At 47.0% G+C, this 12,663-nt stretch overlaps 1 protein-coding gene across 3 annotated transcripts; it reads right to left on the reverse strand.

Annotated features, from left to right (window-relative positions):
* Positions 1 to 2,934: 2,934 nt before the first annotated feature.
* Positions 2,935 to 11,508, reverse strand: Akap5 (A-kinase anchoring protein 5). Of its 3 annotated transcripts, none has more exons than XM_052739558.1 (2): positions 11,364 to 11,508; positions 2,935 to 8,957 (listed from the first exon to the last, which is right to left on the reverse strand). In XM_052739558.1, the coding sequence occupies exon 2, from the start codon at positions 8,726 to 8,728 to the stop codon at positions 6,725 to 6,727; it is 2,004 nt and encodes a 667-aa protein (XP_052595518.1). In that variant the 5' UTR covers positions 8,729 to 8,957; positions 11,364 to 11,508; the 3' UTR covers positions 2,935 to 6,724. The 3 variants fall into 3 exon arrangements, with proteins under 3 accessions (XP_052595518.1, XP_052595519.1, XP_052595520.1); XM_052739559.1 differs by lacking the exon at positions 11,364 to 11,508 and adding an exon at positions 11,217 to 11,347; XM_052739560.1 differs by lacking the exon at positions 11,364 to 11,508 and adding an exon at positions 10,623 to 10,951.
* Positions 11,509 to 12,663: the final 1,155 nt, after the last annotated feature.

A 12,663-nucleotide genomic window follows, 5' to 3' on the forward strand; every position in this document is an offset into this window, starting at 1 on the left:
TGTGAATTATGCCTCAGTGATACCCAGACAAATATAGAAAAGGTTTAAGGTTTAATGAGTCCAAATGTTTAATCTTTTAGGAAAAATAATAGCCAAAATATTCAGGGATTAAGGAGAGCCCAGAAAATTAAGAATTCTAAGTTTCCTCTGAAATTATGGCTCGTGGCTGGCTATGCCACATTTGGTTGAGAGTGCCACACCAGGCTGGCTTGCTCCCCCTGCACTGAGCAGTGGCCAGTTGTTCTGGCATTCTGTCTGTGCGGTCCTGCGTCTGTGTGATGAGTGCTGCGTTTCAGCACTCCAGGGTCCAAGGGCAATCTCTGACAGGCTAGAGATACTTCTGTTAGACAGGTGGCCTTCTTGCTGACTAAAGCCTCTATTCTGTGCACCAATTCCACGTAGAGCCATCCTAGGATCTTGTCTGTTGCCGGGTGTGGCCCAGAGAACCACTGATGACCGATACTGACCAGACCTTCCTCTCACATGAAGGTAGAGATGTCAGTGCAGGAATTTGGTAAGAAAGATTAGGATGTGGGCTTAGAGTGGTAAAGTCCGTGGTGAACATGCACAAATTCCAGGATCCAGTGTCCAGCATATCCTCCCCTCAAAACAAAGACTTGTACATTTACAAGTGATGGCATCCATTTCAAGTGTCCTCCTGGGCTCTTCAAGTCCCAGGAAAGCAGGAGTGGAAGGTTCCGGTGTATAAGTGTTACTGTGAAAAGTGCATGAGAAGTTAATCCTGCTCACTAACTGCCTGGTCATGAAGGTCACAGATGCTGGGAATGTGGCTCAGTGGCAGAGCACTTGCCTAGCACGAATAAGGCCCTGAGTGTGATTCCCAGCACCATTACAAATCTAACCTGATCCCTCCACTCCATTCTCTGGCTCAGATGAGGGTCATTGATTATCTACAGAACTTCAGAAGCTCCTGGACAAGGTGCCCTTGCCCCCACCTGTCTCCTTGAACTTATTCCTTAAGACCCAGATGAAAGCCAAAGCTAAAAGTCTTGGGTTTAGCCACAAAACAATGGATGAGGAATCTTGCTAACATGGGGTAACTCTGCACCATTCTGACTGGCTGACATTTACAGAGGCCAGGCCAAGGCTGGCAGTCCCAGCCCCTCCCTTCCTGCATTTTCCTTAATTGTTCATGAAGCTTGAGCCAACTTGATTGTGAAGTATACACATATATTTACTCCATCCCCCAAACTCATGAAAAGCCCCCAGGAAACCAAATCGAGAGAGGCATCGGGACTCTAGACTTGAGGTTTAAATGTGGGTCTGTAAGGAACTAGCATACTTGGTGGTGAGCACAGTCTGTAAAGGGTAGTGTGCTCCTGCTATTAGGAAAATTGATATCAAAAAGCTTTATCCCGAGTGTGGTGACATTCTTGAAACCCCAGAACTCATGAGGTGCAGGCAGAGGCAGGAGGATCTCGAGTTTGGGGCCAACCTGAGCTACACAGACCCTGTCTCATATAACAAAAATAATCTTTTAATCCCAGCACTCGGGAGGCAGAGCCAGGCGGATCTCTGTGAGTTCGAGGCCAGCCTGGACTACCAAGTGAGTTCCAGGAAAGGCGCAAAGCTACACAGAGAAACCCTGTCTCGAAAAACCAAAAAAAAAAAAAAAAAAAAAAAAAAAATTCTCAAGAGCCCAGTGTTACAAACAGCTTTAATCCCAGCATTCAGGAAAGAGAGGCAGGTGAATCTCTGTGATTCTGAGGCCAGCCTGGTCTACGTAGTGAGTTCCAGGACAGCAGGACCATAGAGAGACTCTGCCTCCAAAACTAAAATAGTAGTAATAATAAGGCAAAATTCTGAAGAATGTGAAATTCACGGTGTATGCCCACTGCTTGTATAACATCAGGCAGGAAGTGAGGCACACAGCCAGATGTAGTTTCAGGATCTTGAAGATGCTACCAACTTTTCAGTGGGTCCTGAGATTTGGAAAATACAGTCTCATTGGACCCGATTATTACTACTGAGTTGTAGTTAGAAAATAGCAGAGACCAAGCCTAGCAGGTGCGTGCCTGTAATTCCAGCACTTGGGAGACTGAGGCGGGAGGATCAGATAGATGTTCCAGGCTAGCCTACCTCACAGTACAACCAAAGCAGTAGTAGGAGCTGAATGAAATGAGGGCTTTAGGAAATCAAACTTGTGAAACCAACTACGGTTGATATCATGTGAATAGTGTAAGGCCTTCCACTTCGTGGCTTTTTTTATGAAACCATAGGGATTATTAACAATTCATAGACTAATATAATACAGAAAAGACAGGCTGGGTGGTAGTGGCCCATGCCTTTAATTGCACTTGGGAGGCGGAGGCAGTGGATATGGAGTTTGAGGCCAGCCTGGTCTACAGAGTGAGTTCCAGAACAGTCAGGGCTACACAGAGAAACCCTGTCTCAAAAAAACAACAAACCCCAGCCCCCTGACCCTGAAAAAAACCAGAAAAGCAACTCATGCAATTGGTAAGAAACAATGAAACTTCCTTTTTGTTTGACTTGGTTTGGTTTTGAGGTCTTGGGGACTGAGCATGTAGTAAGGACTGTGTCACTGGGCTCCAGAGCCCAAAGTTCCGATGGCATCAAGTTCAGAACTGCTTGTTCTTACGGTTGCATCGGTTCAGAGTTCTGTGTGCATGCCTTTGCTGAAGGTGGACTCCTTCCTGCCTGTGTTGTAACATCTGTGCGATCCCGAGCAGATAACTTACCATATTCCTTTTTTTACTTTTTTTTTTGGTTTTTTTCTGAGACAGGGTTTCTCTGTGTAGTTTTGGTGCCTGTTCTGGATTTTGCTCTGTAGACCAGGCTGGCCTCGAGCTCACAGAGATCCACCTGCCTCTGCCTCCCGAGTGCTGGGATTAAAGGCGTGTGCCACCACCACCCAGCACCATATTCCTTTTTAAAAAACACAGGCAAAATAAATAAGCTAATATAACATTTATTCTGTATTAGTCAGTACATGTATTAATTCAGCTTGAAAACTTTTTCTCTACAGAGTATTATTTCTTTAATATGAGTCTCTGATCCACAGTAACACTAACGTTAAGGAGGATACAAAGTGGTACTCTTACTTTTATAACGGCTCATCCATTTAACATTTCTCCAGGCCAAGAACTGACATGTGTGGCATTTTACAGGCCTTTTTTTTTTTCTGCACCTGGTCACAAATCAGAATGAACACACTGTGTCCAGACCGCCATATTCAGGTCCCAGCTCCCCCATTCCAGACAAAATCACTCTTTCTACTTCCCTGTTGGGCATTTCTCTTTCTGCATTGTCTGTGGCTCTGTCTTTCCCTACGTCCTGGTTTCTGTTGCTACGTCCTTCCCCCCTACACACACACACACACACACACACACACACACACACACACAGACTCACGCACACACACATGCACGCACGTGTACACATGTACACACTCATGCACACATGTACACACACACACACACACACCCTGCCCAGGATGAGCTGTGGGAGGTCCTATTATCAGGGTATTGACGGGCATTAAGCCTAATCTCTGTTGGATCTAACTTAATCGGGGCATTTATACTTTATGCAGATTCATTCTAATAAATTTTTGTCTCAAGGATCATTACAAAAAATTCTTTTAAAAAATGTGCAATAAAATGCAGTATGGATTGAAAATTTCAGTGATCTATAAGAAACCTTATTACACAGTAAGACAGGAATTTGAACCTAAAGAAGCTCTACAACTTACATGAAGATATTAAAAAAAAAAAATCCAAAAAGGGCAGGCAGAAAAGTCAGATCCTGGCGTGGTTAGTATTAAGCTAGAAAGTAGAATGCTTACTCAGTAAAGCCAATATAAAGATCTTTTCAAACAACAGGGCTCTAAAGTCTAAGAATCATTTTAAAAATCCTGCCACGACCCCCTAAAAAATTCTCAACGATAAAAAATAAGGCGAATTGAAGTTAGACATTTGCAGATGACACAAACTCTGGGCTCTGAGTCTAGGCAAGGCTGGCCCAGGGCCTTCTCACAGGCCACACAGCGAAGAGCCTGACATTGTCTCTCAGAAACGAAGACCCACTAAATAGTAGACTGATTAAGATCATCACCAGCTCCATGCTGTCAAACCCACTGCCTGGGAGGAACATCATGCAGACAGCTTCTGTGAGGAGCTCTGATTGAGCCACATGCTTCTCATTCCTGGAGGTGGAGGGGGTGGCAGGGAGCATGATTTCTGCTGGAAGTTCTTTTGTTTTCTGCTACCTTTACTTAAATGTTACCAGGTACTATTTTTAATATCCTAAAAAGTGCTGTGAAAAAATGTTAAGTGAATAGTGACACACCACACACACACACACACACACACACACACACACACACACACACACACACATAATCACAGCAAGTACTTATATCCTCTGTGTTATAAGACGTGGAGTGAGTGAATAATACTTGACTCTTAAGAGGGTGAAGATAATATATTGAAAAATTATCGAGTATCTGATAGACCCCTCAGCCTTCGAAAATTCTGAGTTCAAAAAGAAATTTGTTCGTAGCTGACAAGTGTTCATTAAAGGCAGATTTCAATTAAAATTAAAGTGAGTGGTTAATGATGCCTAAATCGATGCCTTTAAACTGGTCAGTTTAAGACCAAAAGAGTGTAAATTGAATCAGAATCTTTCATAGGTCAAACTGCTTGAAATATATCCTATCATTATTAAATATTTTATGGTAGACTTCCAAGCCATCTCTCTGATTCCTGCTTATTTTTATAACAACAGAATTGTTTGGATCACCCTAAATTTCTCTATAATTTGGCCATATAGCAGATATATCAGATTGCAACCCACTGATAAATTTCTGTATTCTATTTCCAGATGGAAATTCTCTTTATTTAAGTCCTTAGAAAAGCCAGAGAAACCAATGAAGAATGAAGGAGAATATATTTTCTTATAAAAACAATCAATCTTAATGCATTCTAACCAAAGGTGTATTTATCAAACAGCAGTATAGGGAATACACACACACACACACACACACACACACACACACACACACACACTCCAAAACTTGAAACTTGGGGCTACTTTCTTACCCCCAAAATCACATATTTACTTTGTGTCTGTTTTTCAAAATCCCCAAATCCAAAATACCCTTGATAATTGCTAAATGCTGTGTATTTTACAGCTCTCTCTCATTCATAAGATATTATTAGAAACGTTAATGTAAGTATATTGGCTTGGAAACATTCTTACAGTAAATAGATACAAGGTTATTTAAAATACTGCAAAGTGCTTCAACCTTAATCAGGCATTTAAAACGGTTCATTTTAAACATATTTTCTGGTAGCTATACAAGCCTATTAGCACCATACACTGTGGGTTAAAGTATTCTCTCAAAGATGATTTAGCAGTGATTTTGGTTTTATGTCTAAAAAGGTAGGTACACAATTAAAAGAAATGTATTGGGGGGGGTGTTTTTATCTTGCTAAAGTGAATGATGCCCCACATCACCCATTGAAAACATGAAGACAGGCAAGCCTGAAGAAAATATTTTCACATTCCAGCCAAGAATCTTGCTAAACATCCACCATTTGGTTAAATTCCAAAACCACGTTAGTTACTTCTGTAAGAGATCACAATATGTATTTTCAAAATGAAAGCAGAGGGAAAAGCAATGTATACATACGCAGTCCATAAACACTGTAAATGCAGAGCGGATGAACATCATTGGTGCTCGTCCTCCAGAGGGCGCTCTTCAACAGCCATCCTACCAGCTGTCCTGCCTCAGCAGTAACAAGTAGTAACATCATCACTTGGTTAGATAGCGGGGTGGGGAGTGCTGTACAATAGGAACCCTGACCCGTGGGGCTGGGAACGGTGTTACAGTACCATGGCTAGACACAATGAAAAAAAAAAAAAAAAAAACACCGGTGTTGAAAATCTATGCATCAGCATGAATTTTGATTTTTTTTTATTCAGTTGTATACATAGTTCATGTTTGGCCAAGAAGTATTTTCACAAGAATATTATGGTTTTCCTGCTAAGGGAATTCTCTGTTATCTGGGAAGTTTGCCTTCTGGATGAAAACTACTATTCCCTTTGTTTGTTTCTCACGTCTCAGCAGATAGGTCCACACGGAGATGGGTCTATACAGGTCTGCTGGGCGGAAGGAAGACAGGGAGGGAAGGAAACGCACTCCCCGTTTCCACGCTTACACCCTTGACAACTGCCTGCCTGGCCGAAGGAACCTGTGCTGAAGGAACCTGTGAATGGCTTTTGTAAGGAACCTGTGCGGGGCTAGAAACCCACTCACCTGATTCACCATTAGAAACAACAGGAAAATATACTGTAAAGAAAAGCGTTCGCCTAGACACAGGGTTGAACCATCAGAAAAAGCCCAGACTTCGTGATACTAGGGAACAGCAAGGAGCATACAGCATGCCGCATGCTCAGTAAACAGTCTTCCTCAGAGCACTGAGCTCGTCGCCTGTCATCTCTGCACCTTCCTGTACGTCACGGCGCCCTGTGATGTGTGCTGACTCCTTCCAGTCCAGAAGTGACTGTTTCAACAAGTTTCGTAAACTTCATTTATTCTTTAGCACTTCCGGGCTGGAATTGTACCTTTAAATTCCACAGACAATAAGCCTCTAATTGATTACTGAGAAAGAAGCGCCACAGATGTATAAAATAATTCATCTTTAAGTTTTTTTTTTTCCTTTCCCGCGATCTGGAAATGAAGTCACTGTAACAGAGTATTTATTTTATTATCCTCGGAAACCATTTCATTAACCAGCTGCTCTACAGACAACTGGATAGCATTCTTGACGAGAGAAGAGGCTGTTTCTATTAAGAGTGTTTCATATTGTTCTGAAGTTCTCCCTTCGAAATCACTATCATTAGCAAAAACCCCTACTTGCTCATTTTCCATTGAAATTAGGAATTGCTTAGGGACATTTTTAGATTTCTTAGCATCAAATTCACTGATTTCAGTGTCTGTAATGATAATAGCAATTGGCTCCATTCTTTTGCTTTCTTCTGATCTGGGTTTCTCTGTATCAGTTCCATTTTCTTTCAGATCTGGTACCTGGGCCACTGCGATTTCCTCTTCCCGGGCCACTGCGGCTTCATCTGCCCTGGACACTGCGGCTTCCTCTTCCTGGGCCACTGCGGCTTCCTCTTCCCGGGCCACTGCGATTTCCTCTTCCCGGGCCACTGCGGCTTCCTCTTCCCGGGCCACTGCGGCTTCATCTGCCCTGGACACTGCGGCTTCCTCTTTCCGAGCCACTGCGGCTTCCTCTTCCTGGGTCACTGCAGTTTTGTCTGCCTGGGTCACTGCAGCTTCCTCTTCCTGGGTCACTGCGGCTTCCACTGCCTGGGCCACAGTAGCTTCCACTGCCTGGGCCACTGCACTCTTTTCGGTCTGTCTGACAGTTTCCTGTGCCTGACTCAGTTTACTTTCTTCGGCCTGGGCCACTGCACTCTTGTCTGTCTGGCTGACAGTTTCCTCTGCCTGACTCGGTTTACCTCCTTCGGCCTGGGCCACTGCACTCTTGTCTCTCTGGCTGACAGCAGCCTCCTCTGCCTGACTCGGTTTACCTCCTTCGGCCTGGGCCACTGCACTCTTGTCTCTTTGGCTGACAGCAGCCTCCTCTGCCTGACTCGGTTTACCTCCTTCGGCCTGGGCCACTGCACTCTTGTCTGTCTGGCTGACAGCAGCCTCCTCTGCCTGACTCGGTTTACCTCCTTCGGCCTGGGCCACTGCACTCTTGTCTGTCTGGCTGACAGCAGCCTCCTCTGCCTGGATCACTGTAGTCTCTTCTGCTGGACCCAGCGTAATTTCTCCTGATTTCTTCTCTTGGGCTGCACTCCGTCTAATTCCGTCATCTTTCCCCCTTGGAACACTTTCTTGGATGCCGCCACTGGGTTCTTCCACACTGCGTTGATACGCGGTTGCTGGTGAGGCAGGGGCGTCAGAGGCCACGGGACGAGGGCTGCCTGCTTCCGAACTCTCAAGTGGACTTGCTTGCTGCGTTTGCACGCTTTGCTTTTCCAGCACCGGAGTGCCCATCTGAACAGCCGAAGACTCATTTTCTAATTCCAGGTCCACGGAAACCACGTTCTCTCTAGATGTGACACTGTTGCTCACACATGATTCTTGGACCTCCTTACCATCTTCCACCAACACACCTTCCTGTCGGCCCTGTGTGGACTTAGCCGGGATCGCCTGGTCAGCTGACTGGGTCTGGGTTTTTGTCTCCAAATCATCAGCCCCTCCCTGGACTCTGCTGTTGTAGTCTGAGTCTTCTGTGAGTTTAGAGTGATGACGTCTCTTTGCCCCCCTTGAGAATCTTATGCAAGGAATCCTAAGTCTGGATTTTGCCTTTTTCTTAGGAAGAGCCACGTCCTCAGGCTGCACGTCAGCCTCTGATGGCTTCTGCTTCTTCGAAGACTCTGACCTTTTCCTGTGTGTCACGAGGCGTTTGATGGAGGCCCAGGCCCCCGCTGGCTGTGGCTGAGCAGAGTCCCCGGCTTCAGGGGGACGCTTCTTTGTGACCTCGGCAGTCTTGGAACCAGCTTTAGGCTTCATCCTGTTCGCTTTCTTCCTTCTCTTGAAGCAAAGTGTGCCTGTTTTTCCCTCCTGCCTCTCTTCCTGAGGACTAACAGCTACTGGCACCTTCTCCTCCTTAGTTTCTATCTGAATCTCAGAAACTCTGCTCTCCATTTTCACACTACACTCTTTCATTCTCAGGAAAGTCTCCTCTCTCTTCCTCTTGAAGCCTTTTGGGACAAATATATCACACCAAGTCCAGTTTCTCCTGGGGGTCCGCCCTGCTCTCGCTCCACAGTTGTGTCTATGGCTTCTTCAGGACACAAATGCCTTGTTCATCTGTTGCTTATGATTTCTTCCTTTAATTTTCTCTATGAATTGAAGCTCTCTCCTGGATAGAATTCTCCTTTATTCAAAGACCAACCTGATAAGAGAAAAGAGTGAGGTTTTATTTCACCACGAGCCTTTTATTTTTAATATAAACTGCATCATATGGGGCGTATGTTCCACAGGACATACTGAAACAACTTAGGGCTGCACAGGGAGGCTTGCTTTACCCTAGCAAAAAAGATCCCAGTGCGAACCCATTTTGTTCTATTATTTTTGCTAAGGCTTCGTTTGTGGTCGCTCTACAAGTGTGCCCTTGCTCTTGGTCGCCTTCTCCATGAGTTGTTTATGGCCCCACACAGAAAGTTTGGCAAACAACAACGGAACAACAGAGGGCAGGTGACAGGCCAGCTGGACTACTTTCTCATCACACACAGTGAAGAACCGCGGCACGGTGAGGGCCTTAGGAGATGGCTCCAGATTCCCCAAGTCCAGCCCAATGACAAAACTGAGCTCCCAAGTGGGCGGGTGGTCTTGCAGAAAGCCTTGGGCTAGATGAGGCCCCAGCCAGAGTCAGAAGTAGAAATTCTGACTCTCTGGTGTTCTTCCTATTGTAGCATATGGTTTCTGTTCTAAAAACTCCGTCAAGGGGGTGCTACTTTCCATACACACTCTCAGAAAAACCCAGCGTCGCTGTCGGTCTCCCGTCTCAGAGTCGTTGCGTAACTGTGGCATTTTCACCGAAGTGCCTGCTACTCATACTTTCCCACTGTAACTGCACACAGCTGGAGGTGAGTCGGTGCTGGCAACAGCCAGCAGCCCCGGTTGTGCAACCCTCGTGTGTGCGAGGCAAGCACCGCCGCCGAGCACTCTCACATCCGTCTCTAACCTGCACCGCAGCATCCCGGAGTGAGGAGGTGGTGAGATCTCCATCTGCAGTTAAAGCAGCCTGCCTGAGATTACAAAGGTAGCCAGCCCCAGTGCTCAGATTCAACCCGACGCTGCCTGTGTCTGAAGCCCGTGCTTTGGATGCCGTGAGAAAGTGAATTGCTTTCAAACCCTCATCCGAGGCTGGTTGTGGGGGTAGGTACAGGACTGCGATTCCAGCAGGTAGGTGGGAGGCGGAGGCAGGAGAATCACCCAAGGTCATCTGCAGCTATCTAGGGTGGCTGGAGTCAGCACTGGCTACATGAGACCCTGTCTCAAGAGAGAAAAAAAAAAAGAGTAAAACTCAGCTTTGGGTCTGTGCATATAGCTCAGTGATAGAGCACTGGCCTAGCATGCCACAGGGTCCTCCTGGACTTGATCCTCAGTGCCACCAAAAAATAACAATCTACAGAATGGAATGGCTTACAGAATGGGGGCATAGGGTGATTCCCCAACAGTTTTGTGGATTTTAGTTGATAGGTGTCCTAAGTTAGGCAAATTATTCTGCTTGCATGTAAATCCTTCACTGCACTTCCATTTGGGTACCAGTTCCTAATTCTCTGTAGAATCAGAACCCTGAAAAAATCATTTTAAGATCTAAGGGAATTTTTTTTTTAGGGTAGGTATTATACGTTTCATGTTTCTACACAGACACATAAATTCTAGACTAATGATGGAACCAAAAAACACAGTCTCTCCTCACACACCTTTGATAAGCACTAGAATCAAGTCTTAATGGCTCCAAGCCCGAGCGAGCATTCCTTCTAAGCAGAGGATGTATCGTTAGAAGAAATAGTCAAAAGCGATCGTATTCCGAAAAGTATCTGAAACTAACCTGAATGGCCCAGATGCTTGCACGAGAGGGCTTCTTTGAATGTACATCACTGTAGACATCAACACCCCAACAAGTGTAGCCGAGCCGGAGAAAGGATGCAGCCAGCAGGCGTTAAAACTTTGCAGAGTGTAAAGACTGCAAATGGTTCGCCTTTACCTTCGAGAGGAGCTCTATTGCCTTGGAAACCCTAACGTCCCTGCTGTCCTTCGCTGGCAGAATCTCATGTCTAAGGCCACAGAAAACAACCACTTCCCTTTCCCCCCTCTTGAGCAGCAAAGAGCAATCACTATCCAAGCAGAGCAAGGACCTTTCCCAGAACCAGAAACGAACCGCGAAGCTTCCTCCTTGGAGGAAGGACTCTATCCAGGCTTGACGCCCCTGTGGCAGGAGACAAGGCTCAGAAAGGAAAATACCGGGGGCGTGGAACAGATAGCCCAGCTTCAAGCTATCTGCAGAATTATCATAGACCGGAGCCGAAAATCACAGTTCCCCAAAAAGCCTTGAAGAAGGATAAGGGTTAGGGAGCCGGTGCTAAGGCACCAGCTGCACCGCGTGCGAAGCGAGCGGGCAGCAGAACTGCCCAGGGTCACCCACCTGGAGACGCCTGAGGACCAGCGACCTTGCAGTCCGCGCCCCTCGCTGTCTGGTGACCCGGACCCCGGGTCTGTCGCCGTCACCTTCCCACCAGGGGCTCAGTACACCCGATCCTGACCCAGAGCCTCTGGTCCTGCCTCCACTTACCCAGAGCGTCGCGGTCTCGGGCCAACCCTGCTCCTGGGGTCGGGGTGCACAGGCCCAAACAACGAGGAGCTCCGGAGGCCGCGGAGCGCGCAGCCCTCTGCAGAGGGACCGCAGCCTCGCGCCCCCTCCCCAATGCGGAGAGAGACAGCTGGCCGCGCCAATGCGAGTGGAGCAGCGGGGCGGGGCTAGGGCCAGGGGCGGGGCGAACTCAGCAAGCCACCTGCCAGCAGACTGCCCCGCCGCCGCCCGGGAGAGACCTTGGTGCTCCCGCCCCGCACGCATCCCCGCTGCATAATGACATCAGGGTCTGGGTAGAGGGGCCAGTAAGGCAGAGCAGGAGGACCGTGAGAAGAGGGTAGAGGGCCCCTCATTTCCTGAGACGCACAGCCGCAAAAGACCCTGTTTGAAATGATAAGGCGCCCACCATAAATTCCCCTCAACATTAAAGACAAGGTAGACAGCATATCTTCCACGAAAGATTGATGGGGTTGGAAAGATGGCTCAGCGGTGAGCAGCACGTATTTCCTCTTCCAGAGGATGCGAGTTCGATCCCCAGCACCCAAATCAGGCGGCTCAGAACCACCTGTAACCAACGCTACAGAGATATCTTACTTGTGGGCAAAATACTCACATGCACATGACCGCCCCCCCCCCCCCCCCCGCCTAATTAAAAATAAAATTAAAAAGTAAGATTTATAACTGTACAGTCAGAAGGGGTCATCTGGAAAAAAAATATATTTTGAGACAGGGTTTTACTGTAGCTCCGGCAGACCTGGAACTCACCATGTAGACCAGGACGTCACCCAACTCACAGAGATCCACCCACCTCTGCCTCGGGAACCACACCTGGCTAGAGAGGAAGTTACGTATATGGTCAAAAACAGAAACAAAAACAACTTTGTCAAACTGCAGAGGCCAAGCTGAGATCAGCTGGACGGATGTGGTCATCCACATGGACAGAGCACAGGTGAGGAGCGCACTTTAGAACATCAGAATCGCAGGTCATTACTGCTTCCTTTAGGACATCCCCTGGGGACTGCTCACCTGGTTCCTCTAAAGCGGGGACGGAGATAAGGGCACTAGCCATTCCAGCGCCATTCGAGCAAAGGGTGCTGGCAGAGTCCACACCAGAGCAGAAAGGTGTCGTGTCGGGTGAAAAGCGGCTTCCACAGCTCAGGGCCAGTGGTTTGGGGTGTTTTCAAGAGCTTCAGCTAAGGTCCTGTAAATGACATCCCGGTCTCCTCCAGGCTTTTCCTAGCACAGAGCTCAGGAACCCCAGTAGTGTGGAAGAACAAGACCC

Source organism: Peromyscus californicus, unplaced genomic scaffold (assembly GCF_007827085.1).
Source record: "Peromyscus californicus insignis strain IS unplaced genomic scaffold, ASM782708v3 Scaffold_15__1_contigs__length_86483966, whole genome shotgun sequence".
Classification (NCBI taxonomy): domain Eukaryota; kingdom Metazoa; phylum Chordata; class Mammalia; order Rodentia; family Cricetidae; genus Peromyscus; species Peromyscus californicus.